This window comes from Cetorhinus maximus, chromosome 3 (genome assembly GCF_964194155.1).
Source record: "Cetorhinus maximus chromosome 3, sCetMax3.hap1.1, whole genome shotgun sequence".
Classification (NCBI taxonomy): Eukaryota; Metazoa; Chordata; class Chondrichthyes; order Lamniformes; family Cetorhinidae; genus Cetorhinus; species Cetorhinus maximus.
In genome coordinates, this window is record NC_135881.1 from 185,883,834 (window position 1) to 185,904,140 (window position 20,307).

The 20,307-nt window shown below is 43.1% G+C and overlaps 1 protein-coding gene across 3 annotated transcripts in view; it reads left to right on the forward strand.

Moving 5' to 3' along the window:
* The first annotated feature begins 4,621 nt into the window (after nucleotides 1–4,621).
* The window catches only part of LOC144679110 (E3 ubiquitin-protein ligase znrf2-like), a 171,868-nt gene continuing 156,182 nt past the window's right edge, over nucleotides 4,622–20,307 (forward strand). Inside the window, exon 1 of one of the 3 annotated variants that reach the window (XM_078539426.1) lies at nucleotides 4,622–5,743. In XM_078539426.1, coding sequence (XP_078395552.1) covers nucleotides 5,332–5,743 — 412 coding nt within the window. In that variant the 5' untranslated portion in view covers nucleotides 4,622–5,331. The remainder of the gene's footprint in view (nucleotides 5,744–20,307) is intronic. The other 2 variants (XM_078539425.1, XM_078539424.1) reach the window with 2 other exon arrangements.

Sequence of the window (20,307 nt, forward strand, 5' to 3'; positions counted from 1 at the left end):
CAGCTCCATTGCACCCATGGTAGTGGCCAGGTAGACCCTGGGTGCGGTTACACATTGACTACATTGGACCTTTCCTGGGAACAATGCTTCTGCTCATTATCGATGCCCATTCAAAATGATTGGACATATATGAGGTGAAGTCACCAGTGTCGGCCACTACAATTGAGAAACTACATCAGAGTTTTGCTGTTCATGGACTACAAGAAGTAGCCGTTTCCAATAATGGCACGGCATTTATGATTGCTGAGTTTCAACAGTTTATTAGCCTCAACGGTATCACTCATATGAAAACTGCACCGTACCATCCTTCCTCAAATGGACTGGCCTAAAGAGCGGTTCAAATGTTCAAGGCAGGCATGAAAAAGCTAATTGGCAATTCCTTGGCAACCAAGCTAGCAAGCTTTCTTTATCATTACAGGACTACCCCTCAAACAACATCAGGTGTCACACCTGCAGAGTTATTGTCGAAACGCTGTCTCAGGATGAGATTGAGCTTAATAATGCTGAATTTAGAGGGGAAGGTGGAAAGGAGTCAGGGAAGCCAGAAAACTAGACACGACTGGCATAGTCACGAGAGGAAATTGACCATGGGAGAGCCGGCATACATGAAAAACTTTGGGGAAATTAGTACGGTGACTGGACAGCTATCTCACACCGTGGAGGTGGAAGGCCAGATCATCCATAAACATGTGGACCATTTAAGAAAGAGAGAGGCAAATCGCCAGGGATTTGGTTCCACCAGTGATCATGACCGGGTCTGTGTTTCCTGTTGAGGATACTCAACCCAGGACTGACATGTCTGATGTTCCCCGAAGAGTTGAGGATACAGAACTGCAAGTGCCCACCAACGCACCTGATGTTGCACACAATTCCAGACAAGGAGGTTCCAGACAAAGAATCTGAAGTTGTGGAGCTACAACATTCCACACACACCAGGAAACCACCTGAAAGACTGAACTTGTAAATTCCTTACCTAGTGTAGGTCCCTCTCTCTCACTGTTACTGTGTGACCTCTCTGTGTATTGCTCCATGTCTCCCTCTCATTGCTACTGTCCGATCTCTCAGCATATTGTTCAATGTCTCTCTCTCATTGTTAATGTGTGATCTCTCTGTGTATCGTGCCATGTCTACATCATTGTTACTGTATGATCTCTCTGTGTATTGTTCGATGTCTCTCGCACTGTTACTGTGTGACCTCTCTGTGTATTCTGCATCCCTTTCACTGTTACTTTGTGGTCCCTCTGTGTATTGTTCTATTTCGCTATCATTATTACTGTGATCTCTCTGTATTGTTCCATTTCTTTATCATTGCTACTGTGCAATCTCTCTGTGTATTTTTCCAGGTCTCTATCATTGTTACTGTGTGATCTTTCTGTGTATTGTTCCATTTCTCTTTCATTGTTACTGTGTGATCTCTTTGTATTGTTCCAGGTTTCTAACAGTGTTTCGGTGTGATTTCTCTGCGTATTGTTCCAGATCTCTTTCATTGTTACTGTGTGATCTCTCTGTGTATTGTTCCATATTGCATTCTCATTGTTACTGTTTGATCTCATGGTGTATTGTTTCATGTCTCTCTCATTGTTACTGTGTGATCTCTCTGTATATTGTTTCATATCACGCTCTCATTGTTACTGTTTGATCTTGCAGTGTATTGTTTCATGTCTCTCTCATTGTTACTGTGTGATCTCTCTGTGTACTGTTCCATGTCTCTCTCCCTACTGTGTGATATCTGTGTGTATTTTCCATGTCCCTCTCTCTCATTGTTACTATGTGATTTCTCTGTGTATTGTTCCATGTCTCTCTCATTGTTAATGTGTTATGAAGAGATATTAATGTCTATAATGTTATTGCAAATTATTTTTAAAATTTGAATTGTAGTAGGGTCTGTGTCTATGTGTTTGACTGTGCATATCTTAATTGGATTAAAGCTCGTTACTCTGGGTGCTTTGATGTATAGTAGTTTTGAGATGTTAATCAAGTAAATGTAAGGAGGAGAAGGTAAAGTGTAAACTTGCGTTTGTTGAATAAACCATTCAAAAGAATGGGTAAAATCTTGCACCTAGCTGGGAGATGCCTGTAAGCCCTACCACCGTGTCTACAAAGGAACCAAATTGCAAGGAACCACATTTTGAATTTGTAAGGCCAAATGGGTGCTTTGCCTGTTGTCTGTTTAAAGTCTATGGGTTACTGTTGCCTTGGTTGAGATTTACCTGGGAGTGATTAATTTGGGGATTTGTTTAATAGTTACTATGGTAGAAATTTGTAGACATGTGTATGTGTTTAATTTGTTGTTAAATTAATAAATGTTTAATTTAGTTTTATATTAAAAACCCTTTGGATGCTCAGTGGCCTTACTCCTGAATTCAGACCTGCATCTCAAACATACCAATTGAAAATATAGGTTATGACAGCTGTTCGAGTTTCCTTCTGAGATTTAAACAACTTAGCCTTTACCAACTATTGTGTCATAACACTCATTGTTACTGTATTATCTCTCCATGTATTGTTGCATGTCTCTCTCATTGTTACTGTGTGATCTCTTTGTATTGGTCCATGTCTCTCTATCTCATAGTTACTGTGTGGTGTCTCTCAGTGTATTCTTCCATTACTCTATCATTGTTACTGTGTGATCTCTCTGTGTTGTGTTCCATGTCTCTCTCTCATTGATACTGTGGGACCTCTCTGTTTTGTTCCATGTCTCTTTCATTGTTACTGTGTGATCTCTCTCTGTGTATTGTTCCATGTCTATCTCATTGTTACTCTGTGATCTCTGTCTCTATTTTTCCATGTCTGTCTCTCATTTTTACTCTGTAATCTCTTGTGTATTTTTCCAGGTCTCTCTCTCATTGTTACTGTGTGATCTCTCAGTGCAGTGTTCCATGTCTCTCTCATTGATACTGTGCGATCTCTCTGTGTAGTGTTTCAGGTCTTTCTCACTGTTACTGTGTGATCTTTCTGTTGAGTGTTCCATGTCTCTCTCATTGTTACTCTGTGATCTCTCAGTGCATTGTTTCATGTCTCTATCATTTTTACTGTATGATCTGTTATGATCCAGCAGTTGGTAAAGCTGATTTATTTAAAAATCCAACAGGGAAACTTTAAACAACTGTCATAACCTATATTTTAAGTGGTATGTTTGAGATGCAGCTCTAAATTAAGGAATCAGGCCATCAGTTCTCAAGAGGTTTTATGTTAACCTAAATGAAACATTTTATTAATTTACACAAGTTAAATATATACACATGGCTACAAATTACTACTGTCATAACTTTTAACAAATTCCCAAACTAATCTCCATTAAGGTAACAGCACCTATGGGTTTAACCAGACACCAGGCAAAGCATTTTCACTTTACACATTCAAAATGAAGTTCCTTTCTCTTTGGTTCCTGTGGAGACAGTTGTAGGCTTACAGCTGCTTTGATCTTACATTGCCTCTGCCCCTGCACACACGAAAACTGCTATTGGTGATATCCAGCACATCTCATTGAATGTAAATTCTCATTGTATCACCAGCCCCTTTGAACTCCACCTCTTCTAACAATAAAATCCCTTTCATAGTACCAGTTTTATTAGTACATAAACATATTGCTTGGTCTCTGCTAGCTAGGTGCCAGATTTCACCACACTTCTTGAATCCTCTATTCAAAAAATGCAAATGCCTCTAACTCTCTTACACCTAAGTACATATCAAAGCACCCAGACTATCTGGCTTTAGTCCAATTAAGACACACCCACAGACTAAACTTCTATTTTAAAAGAAAATATTATCCAATAATATTATATACATTAATAGCTTCATGACAGATATCTCTGTGTATTGTTCCATGTCTCTCTCACATTGTTATTGTATGATCCCTCTGTATAGTAATTCATGTCTCTCTCATTGTCGCTGTGATGTCTCTGTGTCTCCCTCTTTGTTACTCTGTGATCTCTCTGCGTATGGTTCCATGTCTCACTCTCATTTTTACTCTGATTTTTCTGTCTAGTATTACATGTCCACCCCTCATTATTACCCTCTGTGTATTGTTCCATATCTCTCTCATTGTTACTGTGTGATTTCCATGTGTATTGTTCCACGTCTCCCTTTGTTACTATGATCTCTCTTTGCATTGTTCCATATCCCTCTCCCTCATTGTTACTGCGTGACCTCTCTATGTATTCTTCCATGTATGTCTCTCATTGTTACTGTGTGTTCTCTGTCTAGTATTACATGTCCATCCCTCATTGTTACTCTGTAATCTCCCTGTGTATTGTTCCATGTCTCTCACTGTTACCGTGTGATCTCTCTGTCTATTGGTCGATGTCTCCCTCATTGTTACTCTCTGATTTCTCTATTATTCCAAGTCTCCTTTATTGTTACTATGATCTGTCTTTGTAGTGTTCCATGTCTTTCTCTCATTGCTACTGTGCGATCTCTCTGTGTATTGTTCCAGGTCTCACTCATTGTTGCTATGTGATCTCTGTGTATTGTTTCATTTCTCTCATTTATTACTGTGTGATCCTCTTTGTGTATTGTTATATTTCTCTCGCATTGTTACTGTGTGATCTCTGTGTATTGTTCCATCTCTCTCTCTCTCTCTCTCATTGTTACTGTGTGATCTCTTCCTCCTGTTTGTGACGTGCCTTGACGCTAGGAAGGGGGCCAGTCAGTCAGTCGGTCATTGAGTAAGTCTCCCTCTCTGTTGTGTGTCTCGGTGTTCATGTGGCCGTCCCCTTGACTTCAATGATGTGTGCGAGTCGGCGTTGGCGTGTTCCCCTGTCGAGGAGGGAGCGAGGTGCTCCCTGAGCGTGAGGAAGGGAGAGGGGATCGTTAACGCCAAGGAAAGCAACAGATCACTTTTTGTTCTTGCCATGCTCTTGGTTTAGCCGGCGATGGCGGAGGCAGCTGGGCAGCAGCAGCCCAGAAGACCGGCGGCAGGAGGTGAATCAGGAGCCGGGCCAGCACGGCACTCACCCTGGCGACAGGACAGCCGTCCCCTGGGCACTTTCTAAACCTTCTCCCACCCTCCCAGGAACGGGCTGGGCAAACTGCGGTTCACTCTTGTGTCTCTTTGTTGGGATCTTGATCTTCTTTACCTGCACTCACATCCCAAGTGTTGTGTGCTCTTTTATTAACATCTACCAGACATGGGCAGCTATTGAGAGACCTCGCCTGGTTATTTATACGGTGGATTCAAGAGAAAAATTGGGAACGTCTTTTTTTTTGGGGGGGTGTGGGGGAGAAAATAAGGAAGCCAGACGTGGAAAGTGGATCAGAAGTTTGCTGGAGAGCCGGGACCGACTGCAAAGGGCCATTCTTACCCCCTGCCTTGACCTCCAGTTGCCCCCCATGGGGGCTAAGCAGAGCAGCCCGGCTCCGAACGGGCGGACCCGGGCTTACTCGGGCTCGGATTTACCCTCCGCCACCGCCAGCAGCAACGGGAGCAGCCGCTCGGTGGCCGCTTCGAGCGGCACCAGGCAGGGCTCCGGGGCCGGGGTGGCCACCGGCAGCAGCAGCACGCTGGCCAGCGGCCGTTTGCACTTGGTGACCCAGCCGGCCGGTGGCCCCCGGTCGGTGGCGAGCAGCAGCCGCAACCAGTCGCTCAGCATCCCCAACAGCGGAGGCACGTACAGCAGCTCGCAAGAGGAGTCGGAGGGCAGCACCCCGGAGGAGAGCACGGGGGAGCGGCCAGGGGGTCAGCCAGCCCCCCGCTTACTCATCGGATCCCTCCCCGCTCACCTGTCCCCTCACTTATTCGGAGGTAAGAGAGACTCTTGGGCGTTTGGAACATTTGGAAAGGGGCGTACTTGTACTCGGCTACTTGTAAGACATGGAGCAGAGGTGGTTTTACCTGGAGAGGTGGCGGGTGGGGGGTAGGAGAAAGGATTGGAGCCACTGAGCCTCCCAACTTAGGCTCCGAGTCTCTGACCTGAGCCGGAGTTCCCATTGATAAAACAAACGGGGAACACAGCTCGGGTCAGATTCAGGCGCGGATCCAATTTACCCCGTGGTCCAATCTCCCACTGAACTCTGTCTCCACAACCCAACCTTACACAGATATCTCTCTCCTTCCTTTTTTGTAGCCTGTAAGTGAGAGGGAAGTTCCACAGATTAGTAATACCCCCCAGCCCCAAACGTTTCATCATGACCTCCTGCTACCTGTACAATGAATATCTGGGGTTTTTGGTTCGGCCCATTCCTCTCTCATTTCGTCTTCCTGGGGCAATTCTGTATATTGTGTGTTTTTGTGCGTGTTTGCTCTCCTTGATCCGGAAGGTAAATCATTCTTTTGAGAATAGCACCCAGTCCCCCAAGCATCATGTTCCGCAGAGACTTGGCATTCCCATCGATTTCACCCAGCAGAGCCCCATTACAAACGTCTTTTTGTTCTGTTTATTTACACCTATGTTTTCAAAACATATCTTCCGTCCCGCTATGGTTGACTGTTAACAGGTTATAGAGGGAGACTGTTCTTAGGAACAGCAATAACAATTGGAGACTTCCTTTGCTGACACTTGCATTTATTGCTCTATACATTGTGTTTGCTCAAGTGTCGGCCCCTGATTAGATTATAAAACAACTTGGTGCTCCACATTTCTGTCAGAACTTCAGCCGAACTCACTCCAGTGAACCCGCAAACATAAAGCCGGTGCGATGTGATTATTGAGTTTGACATCACAAAGTAGTCAAACCCTCCTGAGATTTGTTTAAGGCGCTGAATCCGAAATGCCGACCACAATTCACCAATATGCTGTCCCATTAACTTGCCTCTGTCTCCTCCTGTTACTCAGAGGCGTGTAGTGTATAATTAGTGAATCTCTCGTTGTTCTAATCTATTCCTTGCTTGGGGGGGGGGAAGAGAATCATGCTGCAGCCTGTTCCCTGGAAGGGTTTTGCCTGGTTTGAGTTGACTTACTTTGAACACGGATGAGAACGAAAGTTTATTTGAATGAAGCCACCTTGTTGCCACACAGCCTTTTGACTGACCTTTTTCGGGGTGTGTAGTTGATTCCTCCATTTTAAGGATCGAGATTTTTAAATCGCTCAAAGCCCATTCATTTGCACAGAGTTAAAATCAGGCCCAAGGTTATTTTCTCCTTTCCCTCAGGTCATTGGGCCATTCCCTGTGAGAGTGCAGGAGGGTATCATTCCCGGTCTAGACTACATGAGGGTAACAGGCCCAGCCCAGAGTTCAGGAGTGTAACCTGTCCAGGCAACTTGCTTCCAGACTCTTTCCTGCCTGTGTGGGGTTGAGAAGCTGGCTACTGGGAGGTGTGATTCTACGTCTATTGTTATGATGCTTTCTTTTTGGGAAGTGCTTGACCTCCGATCAACACCTCCTCACAGTAGCATACCCAAGATCAATTAAACATCAGTTTGGTCTATTCCAGGCACCACTGTGGTAGTTCTTGAATGTTTTCTGCTCATTATATTGCACCCACTCCGGTGTCTAAAGTATTTGCGTAGTTATTGTCTCGCCATGTGATTTGGTAAGTGGTTAGGATGAGTTCAGTGTTTACACTCCTACATAATTTATAATTGGGTAAGAAGGGTGAATGAGAAATAATATTTTAAGACCTGATTATACACACTACTGAAAACATATCGGTCCTGTGATCTTCACAAAATATTTTATCTTTGTGTTTCCCGCTAAATTCCATCCCCCCCCACTCCCTCCCTTCCCCTTCCCCATTCCCCCCCCCCCTTCCCCATTCCCCCCCCTCCCTCCCTTCCCCTTCCCCTTCCCCATTCCCCACCCCCCCTCTCCCTCCCTTCCCCTTCCCCATTCCCCCCCCCTCCCTCCCTTCCCCTTCCCCATTCCCCTTCCCCATTCCCCATTATTCTCTCTGATGACATTAAGCTTCTCCCGGTGGTGGGTAGCTATGTTGTGCCGTCCAACATGGAGAGGGTTTGGAAGTGCCACTGTGGACCAAACATTCGTTTTTTTTCCCCACACACGGTGTCTTTTTACATGCGTGTGACTAATTTTTACACTTAAATTGGAAGTAAAGTAAATTAGTTTAAAAGAGATGCCTTTAAGCCCAGTAGTGTAGTGGTTATGTTACTGGATTAGTTACTGGACCCAGAGAACATGAGCCAAATCCCATCATGGCAGTTTGAATATTCGACTTCCGTTTAAAAACAAATGTGGAAGTAAAAAGCTAGAATTCGTAAAGTAATCATTAAGTTCCTTTTCTTCCCTTCTTGGAGCCAAGTCTCTGTTATTGCTCATTATTGTAAAAAGCCACTGGTTCACTGATGCCCATTCGGGAAAAAAACTGCCATCCTTACTTGGTCTGACCGTGATTGACTCCAGTGCCACACCAATATTGTTGTCCCTTTACTGCCCTCTGAAGTGGCCTAACGAGCCACTTAACATTAAATGCCGACTTTGCCAGTGACAACTGCTGAGAGTTAATTGAAAGAAAAATCAACTCAGAGTTCCATGTTGGACAAAAAATTGTTTAGCTCTTTGGTTTTACCCCATGGTGAAAACTGGTGCAAGGACATCAAGTTGGTCACTATCTTGCAAGTTCTATGTATTTGCATGGGTTGTAATATACACTGCTGCAGTTGTTTCCTCATTTTCCTAGCTGTTCATCATTTATTTTCAAAGCTACTTTTTTCACCTCTTGGCTTTCCTAATGTAAAGAGTTCCCTGCTCAAAAGATAGGAATGAATTTATTCAGCAATCCAACACGTCCTGCAGTCCCCTCCTGGGAGAGGCTATCAGAACAATCCAATATTTCAACCTGTTCAGCTTCTTGCTGTAAAAGTCAGACAGGAATGATGACCACATTAGTCTCTTAGTTGGGCTGACTTTGACAATCAAACTCTATTTTAGGGACTGGTCTAAGGGCAGGGGAATTCCACTGCTCTGCTGTAAACTATAGGGGACTGTTGGATGAGGAAGTTACAGCTCTACAAGTGATAAGTGAGTCTAGTTTAAAAAAAGCTGTGTTTAAAAGGGGAAAAGTCTACTTAAAGAAAGGCTTCTGTGAATGCTTTCCACTTGGGAAATTTGTAAGGCTGTTTCCATTATATCATCGGTTTCAAATATTCAATTGATGTGCTTTTATTTGCTTTGTTTTCATTGCATCACAGATTCTTAAACTGACAAAAATGAACTTTGTCAGGCACTTTTAATGAAGGTACACTTTAGTGAAGTGCCAAATGATTCTCTTATCAGAGTTACTGTAATAAATATAAATCTGACCTGAAGTTCAAAAATAACGTGTTAGTAAAACACAGTGCTATGTAGTGTCATTGGTTTTTTAACCCTCACTGTCCAAAACCAAAATTTTTCATGATGATTAGAATCCATATTTCTAGTACAATATGATGTTGATGATACAACAGCTGTTGCTTACATTTTTTAAAAGCTCTCTAATAGCTTCAATATAATGACCATACCAAATATGAGGATTTTGATTTGAGTTAGGTGACTTCTATATTTGACTGTGCATCACAGTATTTCAGATTTGTAACTACTTGCTGACATGGCACAGTCTATTGATATATATATTTATATATATATTTATATATATATATATATATATATATATGTATATTTATATATATATATATGTGCTGAAGAATTCTCAATACAAGGATCTATTGTGGTTCTGTGAATATTTCTAATAGTTGTTTGACAGCTGTTGAAAATGATAAGCAAACCCTTGTGTACTGACATATGCCCTGCGGCAATGGGATATGGGGTCAGTCACGAGTTGTTGCCAGCTTTCAGCTGGCCTGTCTGCTAGTAAACACTGAATGGAGGCTGGGCACTTTTTTAAAAATTTGTTCCCTGCGATGTGGCATCACTGGCTAGGCCAGTATTTATTGCCCATACCTAATTGCCCTTGAGAACGTGGTGGTGAGCTGCCTTCTTGAACAGCTGCAGTCCATGTGATGTAGGTACACCCACAGTGTGGTTAGGGAGGAAGTTCCAGGATTTTGCCCCAGCAACAGTGAAGGAATGGTGCTATATTTCCAAGTCAGGATGGTGAGTGGCTTGGAGGGGAGTGTTCCCATGTGTCTGTTGCCCTTGTCCTTCTAGATGGTAGTGGTTGTATGTTTGGAAGGTGCTGTCAAAGGAGGCTTGATGAGCTCTAAAGGGAAATGCTTAAGTTTTGCCACACTTTTGTATTTCCAGGCAGCTTGTTTTTCCAGTATTCATTGTCAGAATGTGAACTTTGTTTGCAAAGTTGGGACTTATTGCCCATTCCTGGTTGCCTTTGGGAATGGGTTGGTGATTTATAAGCATCACTATTAGTGCATGGTTATAAGTAATAAATGGTGCAAGGGAACTGAAAGGGAGAATACTGTATTGGGACCGTGATATAATGGTAATAACAGGCAGCTGGCTCAAAGAAGGAACAATAGGGAAATTAATGGCCCAGATCTTCCTGTCAGTGGCAGGGCTATGGCTTACACTGCTGGTTGCATTTTAAATTGCATGCTGACCTTTCTCGTCAGCCAGAGCGGGAACTTCCTCTCCCACCTGCAGCATGGATTCATTGTCGAGGAGAAAAACCTGGTCTAGCAGCGACGCAAGGTTGAAGCAAAACTGTGCCCCTTTGTCATTATGAATTGAAAGCACGTCTCTTGAGGTCTGCTTTCAGTTCAGTGTTTCCAAGTGTTTTAAGGCTAATTTTTAAATCAAATTTTCATTCTAGCTCCCCATCTGCATTGCTGCATGTATGCATGCTGGGAACAGAACTAAATAAATCAGTGCTAAAAAAAACTAAGTACGTCCCAGGCAAACAGAATAAGTTTCACACTAACAGGTCTGGTGGGGGTTCCTACAGAGCCATTTCTGGCATACCCCAAGTTCGGAGTTCCAGCGTAAATTGGCTCCCCAGAATTTTACTGTGGCCCTCAATAGTGGTGAATTTGCTGATGTTGGGACCAGAAGATCTGTGCCATTATTCCTGGTTACGAAGTATCCAAAAAAAAAACAGGAGGGGAGAGGCGGCAGTATTAAACAAATAAACTTTTATAGCATTGGAGAAGAATGATGTATTTGAGAAGCTAAAGAGAGAATCTATTTGGTTAGTATTAAGAAATAATGGAGGAGCCATTGTGCCACTGGGTGTATACTATTGGCCACCAAATAGTGGGAGATAGATGGTGGAGCAAAGTTGCAAATCACAGAAAGGTGCACAAACTACAGGGTAGTAATAACGGGGAATTTCAATTCTCCTAAAATCGACACAGAAATGAGCAGTCAGCTGTGGCTCAGTTGGCAGCGCAGTTCCTTCTAAGTCAGAAGATTGTGGATTCAAGTCCCACTCTAGAGCTTGAGCACAAAAATCAAGGCTGACATTCCAAGGCTGTACTCAAGATGTGCTGTATTGTCTGCAGTGTCGTCTTTCAGAGCAGATGTTAAACATTTGCCTTCTCAAGTGGCCATAAAAGAAGACATGGCAACATTTCGAAGAAGAGCAAGGGGAGTTATCCCTATTGCTCTGGCTTTGGGACATCTGGTGATCATGAGAGGCACTATATAAATGCAAGTCTTTTCATTTTAAACTGGGATAATGAAAGTGTAAAGGGCAAAGAGCAGGAGGAATTTGTAAAACATGTACAAGATAACTTCCTTGATCAGCGTGTTTGAAGTCCAATGAGAAAGAAAACGGTGCTGGATCTACTTCTGTGATTGAAATGAGGCAAATGGAGATTGCTTCATTAGGAGAGCATTTGGGGAACAGGGATCAGAGCACAGCAGGTTTAGAATGGTTATGGAAAAGTACAGAGTACAACCAAGTTTAAAAATACTGAACTGGAGGAGGGCTGAGTTCAGTGAGTGGAAAAGGGATTTGACTCATAGATTGGAATCAATAATTGCTAGGCAAAACAGTAACTGAACAACAAGAAGTCTTCAAAGAGTAAATGGTTCAGGTACAGAATAGACGCATTCTTATGATGGGAAAAGGAATGGCTTTTTAATTTAAATTTAAATTTAAAGCTAGAGCACCCTGGATGATTAAAAATATCAAAGTTAAATTGAGACAGAGAAATAAGGCTTATGACAATTGTAAGGCTCATAATACAGTACAGAACCAAGCTGAATACTGAAGGTATATCTAAAAAAAGGAACAAGGGGAAAAGAAAGAGTATGAGAATAGATTCACAGCTAGCATAAAAGGGAACCCAAAAGTCCCCTATAAACATAGCATACATGGTAAAAGGGTAACCAAAAGAAGGGTGGGGCTGATTTAGCAAATAAGATCACCTTGTGGAAGCAGAGGGCATGGTTGAGGTACTAACTGAATACTTTGCATTTCTCTTCACTAGAGAAAGGAATTCTGCCAATGAAGCAGTAAAAGAGGAGGCAGTAATGATATTGGAGAGGATAACGATAAAGAAAATGTATCTAAAAGGTTAGCAGTTCTCAAGGTAGAAAAGTCACCTGATCCAGCTGGTAAGCATCTCTGGTTAGAAGGAAGTATGGGTGGAAATTGTGGAAGCTCTGGGCACAATCTTCCAATCCTCCTTGGATATGGAGTTAGTGCCAGAGAACTGCAAATTTTACACCTGTTTTTAAAAAGCTGGAAGAGATGGACAAACTCGACAACTACAGAACAGTCGGACTACTTTGGCGATGGGAAACTTTTAAGAGACAATAATTTGGGACAAATTAATTGACATGTGGAAAAATGTGGGCCAATACATGAAAGTCAGGATTCTTTTGTTAAAGACAAATTGTGCTTGACTAACTTGATTGAGTTTTTTGATGAAGTAGTGGAGAATGTTAGTGAGGGTAGTGTGGTTGATGATGTATATATAGACTTTCAAAAGATGTTTGGCAAAATAGCCCAGGATAGACTTGATAGCAAAGTTAAAACCTATGGGATTAAAGCAACACTGCCAGCATGGATGCACAATTGGTTAATGGTGTAAGCAGAGAGTAGTAATGAATGGCTGTTTTTCAGACTGAAGGGAAGTGGTGATCCCCAGGGGTCAGTAATGGGATCAATGCTCTGTTTGATCCTGCTCCTTCAGGTACCATGCCCCAAGAGGGCATTGGTGACCGTGGTCTTCCACTGGATTGCTCCATGAACATAGTTGGCAAAGCACTGCAGTGGTTTGCCGTTGCCTTCTGCCACTGGTAATCCAGAGACCCAGGGGAAGGCTCTAGGGACCTGGGTTCGAATCCCACCACATGATGGTGAAATTTGAATTCAATAAAAATCTGGAATTAAAAGTCTGTTGATGACCATAAAACCATTGTCGATTGTCGTAAAAACCCATCTGGTTCACTAATGCCCTTCAGGGAAGGAAATCTATCTTTATCAGACCTTACCTGGTCTGACCTACATGTGACTCCAGACCCACAGCAATGTGGTTGACTCTTAAATGCCCTCTGAACAAGGGCAATTAGGGGTGGGCAATAAAGGCTGGCTTAGCCCACATCCCACGAACGAGTAAAAAAGAATATGGCTGACCAGGAAACTCTCCTGCTCTTACTGCCTGCCATCAGGCATACCAGAAGGATTTACAGGCTGATAATCAACCTATTTGACCATGTTATGAATGCACCTTCTGTGGCAATCAAGTCCTGGACTTGAACCTGGAACTTCTGGTCCTGTGGTAGGGGTGCTACCACTGCACCTTAAGACCTCCACTATGTTTGATATACACATCAATGACCTGTGCATGGGTATATATTGCATAATTTCAAAGTTTTCAGATGATATGAAATGTAGTAGTAAATGTAATCAGATATGTAGTAAGCAATGAGGAGGATAGCAAAAACTTTCAGGAGAACATAGATTAGTGAAATGAGCAGGTGACATTTAATGCAGATAAGTGTGGAGTGATGCATTTTCATTGGATGAATGAAGAGAGCTGATATAAGCTAAATGGTACAACCTCAGAAGTGGCGTAGGAACATAAGAGATGTGGGGGTGTACACAAAAGTCTTTGAAGGTGGTAGAACAAGTTGAGAAGTTAAAACCACGTTGAATTCTTGTTTTTATTACCGGAAGATTAGAGTACAAAAGCAAGGATGTTATGCTAAACCTTTATAAAATACTGGTTAGGCCTTAGCTGGATGGAGCATCATGTTCATTCCTAAGTATCTCACTTTAGGAAGGATTTGAAGAGAGAGCAGAAGAAGACTGAGTAGCTGGGGTTATTCTACTTAGTGCAGCGAAGGTAAAGCAGAGATTGCTAGAGGTGTTCAAAATCATGAATGGCTTTGATAGTAAATAAAGAGAATCTGTTTCTAGTGGCATAAGGGTTGCTAACAAGAGGATACAGATTTGAAGCGATTGGGAAAAGAGCCAGAGGTGACATGAGGAAACATTTTTTTACGTGGTGAATTGTTATGATCTGAAATGCATTGTCTGAAAGTTTGGTGAAAGCAGATTCAAGAGTAACATTCAAAAGATAATTAGATAAAAACATGGAGGGGAAACATTTACGGGGCTATGGGGAAAGGCCAAAGGAGTGGGATTAATTGGCTGGCTCTAACAAAGAGCTGGCACAGGCAAGATGGGCCAGTGCCATCCTTCTGTGTTGCAGCATCCTACCATTCTGTGATTCCATGATTGGTTTGAAAAATATCAGGGCCAGAATTTTTCGCTCGGCATGCGCCCAACACGCTAGAGCGTAAAATGATGCGCGATGACAGCGGGATGAGGTTTCGAACAGTGATTTAAAAAAAAACTTTTTACACTCCTATTTAACATGTCCCCTGCTCATATGGCTGGGGACATGTTTTCATTATTTTAAAAATCTTTATTTTTATTGATAAAAATCTTCAGCTCCCTGTGCCTCAGGGAGCTTTTACTGCGCGCATGCACGAACTTCAGTGCTCGCCCTCCTCCCGCCCTTACCCCAGCAGCGCTGCAGCGCGTGTTTCACACGAGCTGCCCGTTAACTGGCCCGCCAGTGTGAAATCGTGGCCGGGGCCCGATTGCGGGCAGCGGTCGGTTTCCTTGCCACTCCCGGGCCCGCCCACCATGCCCACCCGAAGAGGACAAAATTCTGCCCTAGGGAATTTTCATTGATAGAGTGAGCACATGATAATTCTTGGTCAGATCAAAATCATTTTTAAGTAATTAGAATAATCACTACTAATTCTGCATAACCTCAATTGTTTAGTTGTAATGATTAATTTTCTTTTATTTGCTCCATAGAAGTGAATGTTAACAGGCTGTGCAAACACAGAGGCATTACTGTTGCACAGGGTTCTGTTCTCTTCTCAGATGTATTCTCTTGCAACTGCAGTGTAATCAGGGATTGGGGGCCAAATTAATTTGCCCCTACTCCCTTTATCCTTCCTCAAACCTATTAGCTAGCAAAACATCTATTGTTGTCCCACCCAAGATCAGCCAGCTCACTATGGCTCATTGGAATACAGTAACAGGAGTAGACCATTCAGGCGCTCAACTCTGTTCCGCCATTCAATTAGATCACAGCTGATTAGTATCTTAACTCCATTTGCCCACTTAGTTCCATATCCTGCAATGCTCTTGCCTAACAAAAATCTTATCCATCTCAATTTTGAAATTTTCAGTTGACCTAGCCTCGACATCATTTTCGTGGGAGAATATTCCGGATTTCCACTACCCTTTGTGTGGAGAAATCTTTCCTGACATTACCCCTGTAAGGTCAGGCCCCCCTTGCTGTAGATTATCACCCCTTTATTATCTATATTTAAGGGAATGCAAGGCCAGCATATGCAACTTTGCCTCATAATTTATCATTCTGACGAATCTGCACTGCACCTACTGCAAGGACAATATATCCTTCCTGAGCTGTGGTGCCTAGAACCGACTGCATTCCTCTGCATGGGGCCTGACCAGAGCTTTTTAGCAAGGGTTTTAATACATAAACTTAAATGCCAAAACTTTTCTAACCAATTGCCTTAAACCCTCATGAAAGTTCGTTTTGAAGGCACTTTATTTGTATTGTGCAGCAGCGAGTTGAGCAGACAGCCCAGCCAAGGACACAAACTGCTGACTATTAATTCCCAGCTCTGTGAACAACATGGGGGAGTGTTGTACTGTGTCGAGTTTTGGATCTTTACATTTGGCAGTTGGACTTATTTGAAGGTGGCAAGCGTGGCAGTGGCTGTCTTGCGAGTAACTTGCTCGGCGACATCGAGTGACTCAGTTGGCTGCAGCGAGACTCATTACACTGCAGCCAGGAAATAAAGCGCCTGCCTTCCTGCAGCAGTGAAAACATGCTCAGAGATATGTGCCCTTAATGCTTTCTGTCGTGACTTGTCTCTAGGTTTTTTCTTTGCCTTGGTTGTTTTTTGCGCATGTCTAATTCAGTCGTTTTAGTTTGCCTGGCTGTGCAGTTCGTTGGCAGGTGTTTTGCACGTTTGTGTGTTCGATGCACTCGCTCCTTTGTTCTCTGGGCATGCACCACAAAGCATTTTTAAAAGCCCGGCTGCGGTGTGCTGCGTGTTTAGTGTACTGAGTGCTGCCTCAGACACTATTAATCTGTGGTATAGTAGAGTGTATAACCCTGTGCAAAAAAACCCCCGTTAATTAAAATTGAAATTCTGTCTCCATTAACACTTTTGATACTGTCTTGTTTTAATATATCAAACTTAGAACGCTGTCAAAATTGTTTCGACATCTGTATTTTTAAGAAAGATATTTTATCTTGCCAGGGATGGCAGTGATAAATAACAATTGACAGGTGTAAGATAGTGCCTGGGCAATACAGTATACAGTCAGCTATTGGGTTGGAAGTATGTTATTTTTTCCAAGATTTCTTTAACCTTGTTCAAGTCTGGAATAAAGCCAGGGAGAAACTCTGAACTTCACAACTGTAGCTCAAGAGGTTCAATTGATAGCAAAGAGCAGAATAGGTCCTCAAATATTTTTTTCATTTGAAATTTTGTCCCTCCAATTTTCTATCCTCTCCCCCCTCCCCTCCCCCCCAGAAAATATTGATTTATGATGCAGGCTCTCACTATTAACAAATTTTAGCTCTTCATTAGGTATTTTTAACAACTGAACGTCATTGATATTTTTATTTAAGTGGATCCCATGACCCTTGTGATCAGGAGTTTCCCCTCAGCTGGCCAATAGACTAACATGACCTAGTGAGGGTAGCAATTCAACCCCTTGTGCACACTGGATGCTGCAATCCTGCATGCGTCTTTCTCTTACCTTCCAGAATGCAGAAAGATTAGCACATCAGATGAGGTCAATCAAGCTGACTTATTTTCCATGTAACATATGAACAAAGAGAACAACAGTTTTCAGCAAAATTCAATTTAATATCTATTGCTCCCCATAACATTGAAAACAACATATTGCACAAACTTGGGCCCTGAGCTGACTGGCAGCAACCTTTGGAAGGGAGATCACCCACTTTGTGAGACAATTATAGCACATCAACTGTCACCCAACTAACACCTCAGTCTCCAATCAGTTAATTGTATCCACAGTATTCCTTGTCTGCATGGTCCCCAATGGACCGAATTTTATACCTTAACCCATAATTGTTTTGCTTTATTTAAGCAATATTTATTTTTGGTTTCCATGGTACTATTCCAAGTAAAGCAGATGAGTTCACCTGATGTCCTGCCAAATATTTTTCTCTCAACTGCCATCACTAAAATAGATAATCTTATCATTAATCTCATTACGGTATGTGAGACCTCACTGTGGGTATTTCTTACAACAGTGACTACATTTCGTTAAGATACTTCATTGCCTATAAAGCATTTTGGAATATCCTAAGGTGGTGAAAGGTATGGTATGAATTCAAGTTTTTTTCTTTCTATTTAACCGTGTCCTCTCAAGTTTGTATAAGTGGACACATTATGGAGACTCATGGGATGGCATTCGTAATTCCACAAGAGGCTTATCTGATAATATAGTAGTACAAACACATTAAGTTATGGTCATTGCCTTGATTAACATGTACTTCCCACATGTCTTCATAATGTGCTCTGCTTATATCATCTGAATTTTGCTGAAAACTGTTGTTCTCTTTGTTCATATGTTACATGGAAAATAAGTCAGCTTGATTGACCTCATCTGATGTGCTAATCTTTCTGCATTCTGGAAGGTAAGAGAAAGACGCATGCAGAATTGCCATCAATTGAACCTCTTGAGTTTATAATTTGATAATTAATAAGAATGCAGTGGTTGTATTCCTGTGATGCACCAAAGATTGGTTTTCATAGTGCAACTATATATTCCTCTCATTATTCTTGGGACGCAACTAGAGGCCCGGCTTTTGAGGTTATCTTTGTGGATTTAGAATGTTTATACACCTTTGACATGCTGTCCATTCATTGTGTAATTTCAGTTTAGAATGTTTGCACTCTGAGTTTCTTAATGTCGCATGTGTTTGGAATGCTTACACTCTGAATGTTCTTTTACCTTGTTGCTAAGCCCATCTCCTTGATCTTGTTGGCAGAATTCTCTGCTTCCTTGGTAAGAGATCTGGATTCAGTAGCATGAGCACTTGCAGCTGGTCCAGGAGCACGTTTCTCTGAGGATCCAAGCTAACTGATTTATAGTGCAGATATGTCTTCAGTATGCTGTTATGCAGTGTGGTTTGGAACTTTTTTTGTATGTAATCTCTGAGACAAATTGATGCCTCTCCATGAACTATGAAAACTATGATTGAAATGATACAAGGTACAAAATAATATGAATCTGGGAGTAACCAAACATATAAAAATATCAGTTGATACATGGCGTATACATCAATAACGTGTACAGACTGATTTGTACCTCAAATCTATTTATACAACTCTGCCCCACAGCCCTCGATACCCATACCTAACAAAAGCCTATCAATCTGCATCATGATATTTTCAACTGGCTCAGCATTCGCAGCCTTTGAGGGAGAGAATTCCAGCTTCCCACTACGCTTTGTGGGGGAAAAAAAATGTGCTTCCTGATTACACTCCAGGATAGCTTAATTTTAAGATTATGCCATCCAGTTCTTGATCCTCCAGTTAGAGAAAATAATTTCTCTGGGCAGAGCCATCCCAGTTTTGCACAAAGTGCAGTAGCGGGCAGGGAAAAAGCCATTTTACCTGCCTGCTGCAATGGCGGGTTTTCGTGCTGTATCGTCCCATTCCCTCCTCATGAATTATGCAGCCACAGGAAACTTGCCATCTCACTGTTGGGCGGCCTCTGATTTGCCCGCCACACTGTTACCTCGCTGCTTCCTCACGCAGGGCATCATATTTAAACTGCAGCTGTGCGCACACTTCTCAATGTTTGCAGCCCAGGAGGGCACCGGTAAAGACACGGCCCCAAAAACCAAGAGTGTAGCTCCCCAATTCAGTGATGCATCCCTGGCACGCCTTCTGGACACCGTGAAGGCCTGCCACGATGACCTTTATACCCCCTCTGGCTGCAGGAGGGCCATCAGTCTCAACGCTCCGGCTTGGGAGGCAGTGGCAGAGGTGGTCAGTACCAATACTGCACACAAGAGGTCAACCATCCGATGCAGAAATTAGATGAACGATCTCATCCGTGCTACCAGGGACAGGCAACCATCTTATCACTCTAAACTCACACACTCAGAAACCATCACACATTTGCTGGAATTTCACTCACTGCCAGCTTAAGAGACATCGCCACTCACTCTCTCACACACCCCCTCACATCTCCACCTGGCCTCATCTCTTCTGGAGACTGCCTCCTTCAGCCTCATGATCTTGAGGACACTTGCACAGATCAACATGAGCCCCCACAGACACCATGCGTTACCCCCCCTTCCCCAGTACAGCCCTCGCCCTGCAGCCTCTAGGGAAGATGACCTTTATACCCCCTCTGAGGCCTGAGGCCACTTCTGCTCCTTCCGCAAGCAAGCCCTAGCCCTGCAGTTGTTGAAAAGCCACCCCCACCTTACGGCTGGTCTGGTAGGTAGAGACCTGCCTGTGAGTCCCCCTAAAAGTGATGTGGTGCTGCCTGTGAAGCCTGGTGCTGATGACAGCGAGTGTTGCCCGAAGCAAGATAGGCAAACCTCAAAGTCCCGAGCAATGTGCAGCTTGCCAGATGCCTGTCGCTTATGTACAGTTGTGAAACACGTTGGTGTGCCTGGATGATCCAGCATGGGGAAATGATTCCAGTGAGTTGGTGAGATAATGAGATGCTAAAGTATTCAGCTTAGGTCCCTGATGTGATGCGGCGGGAAACATGGCCACCATTGACTGGTGGAGTGGATGATGGCAAACTGGTTTCACAACAGCGTGAAACTGAATTTTGGCCTTCTCACTATATTGTCCCCTCCCTCCTCCTCCGCCCCCCTCCCCCACCCCCTGCCCGACATCCGCCATGACGCCCGATGCCAAGGGGGCTGGAAAATCCCAGTCTCTGTGTC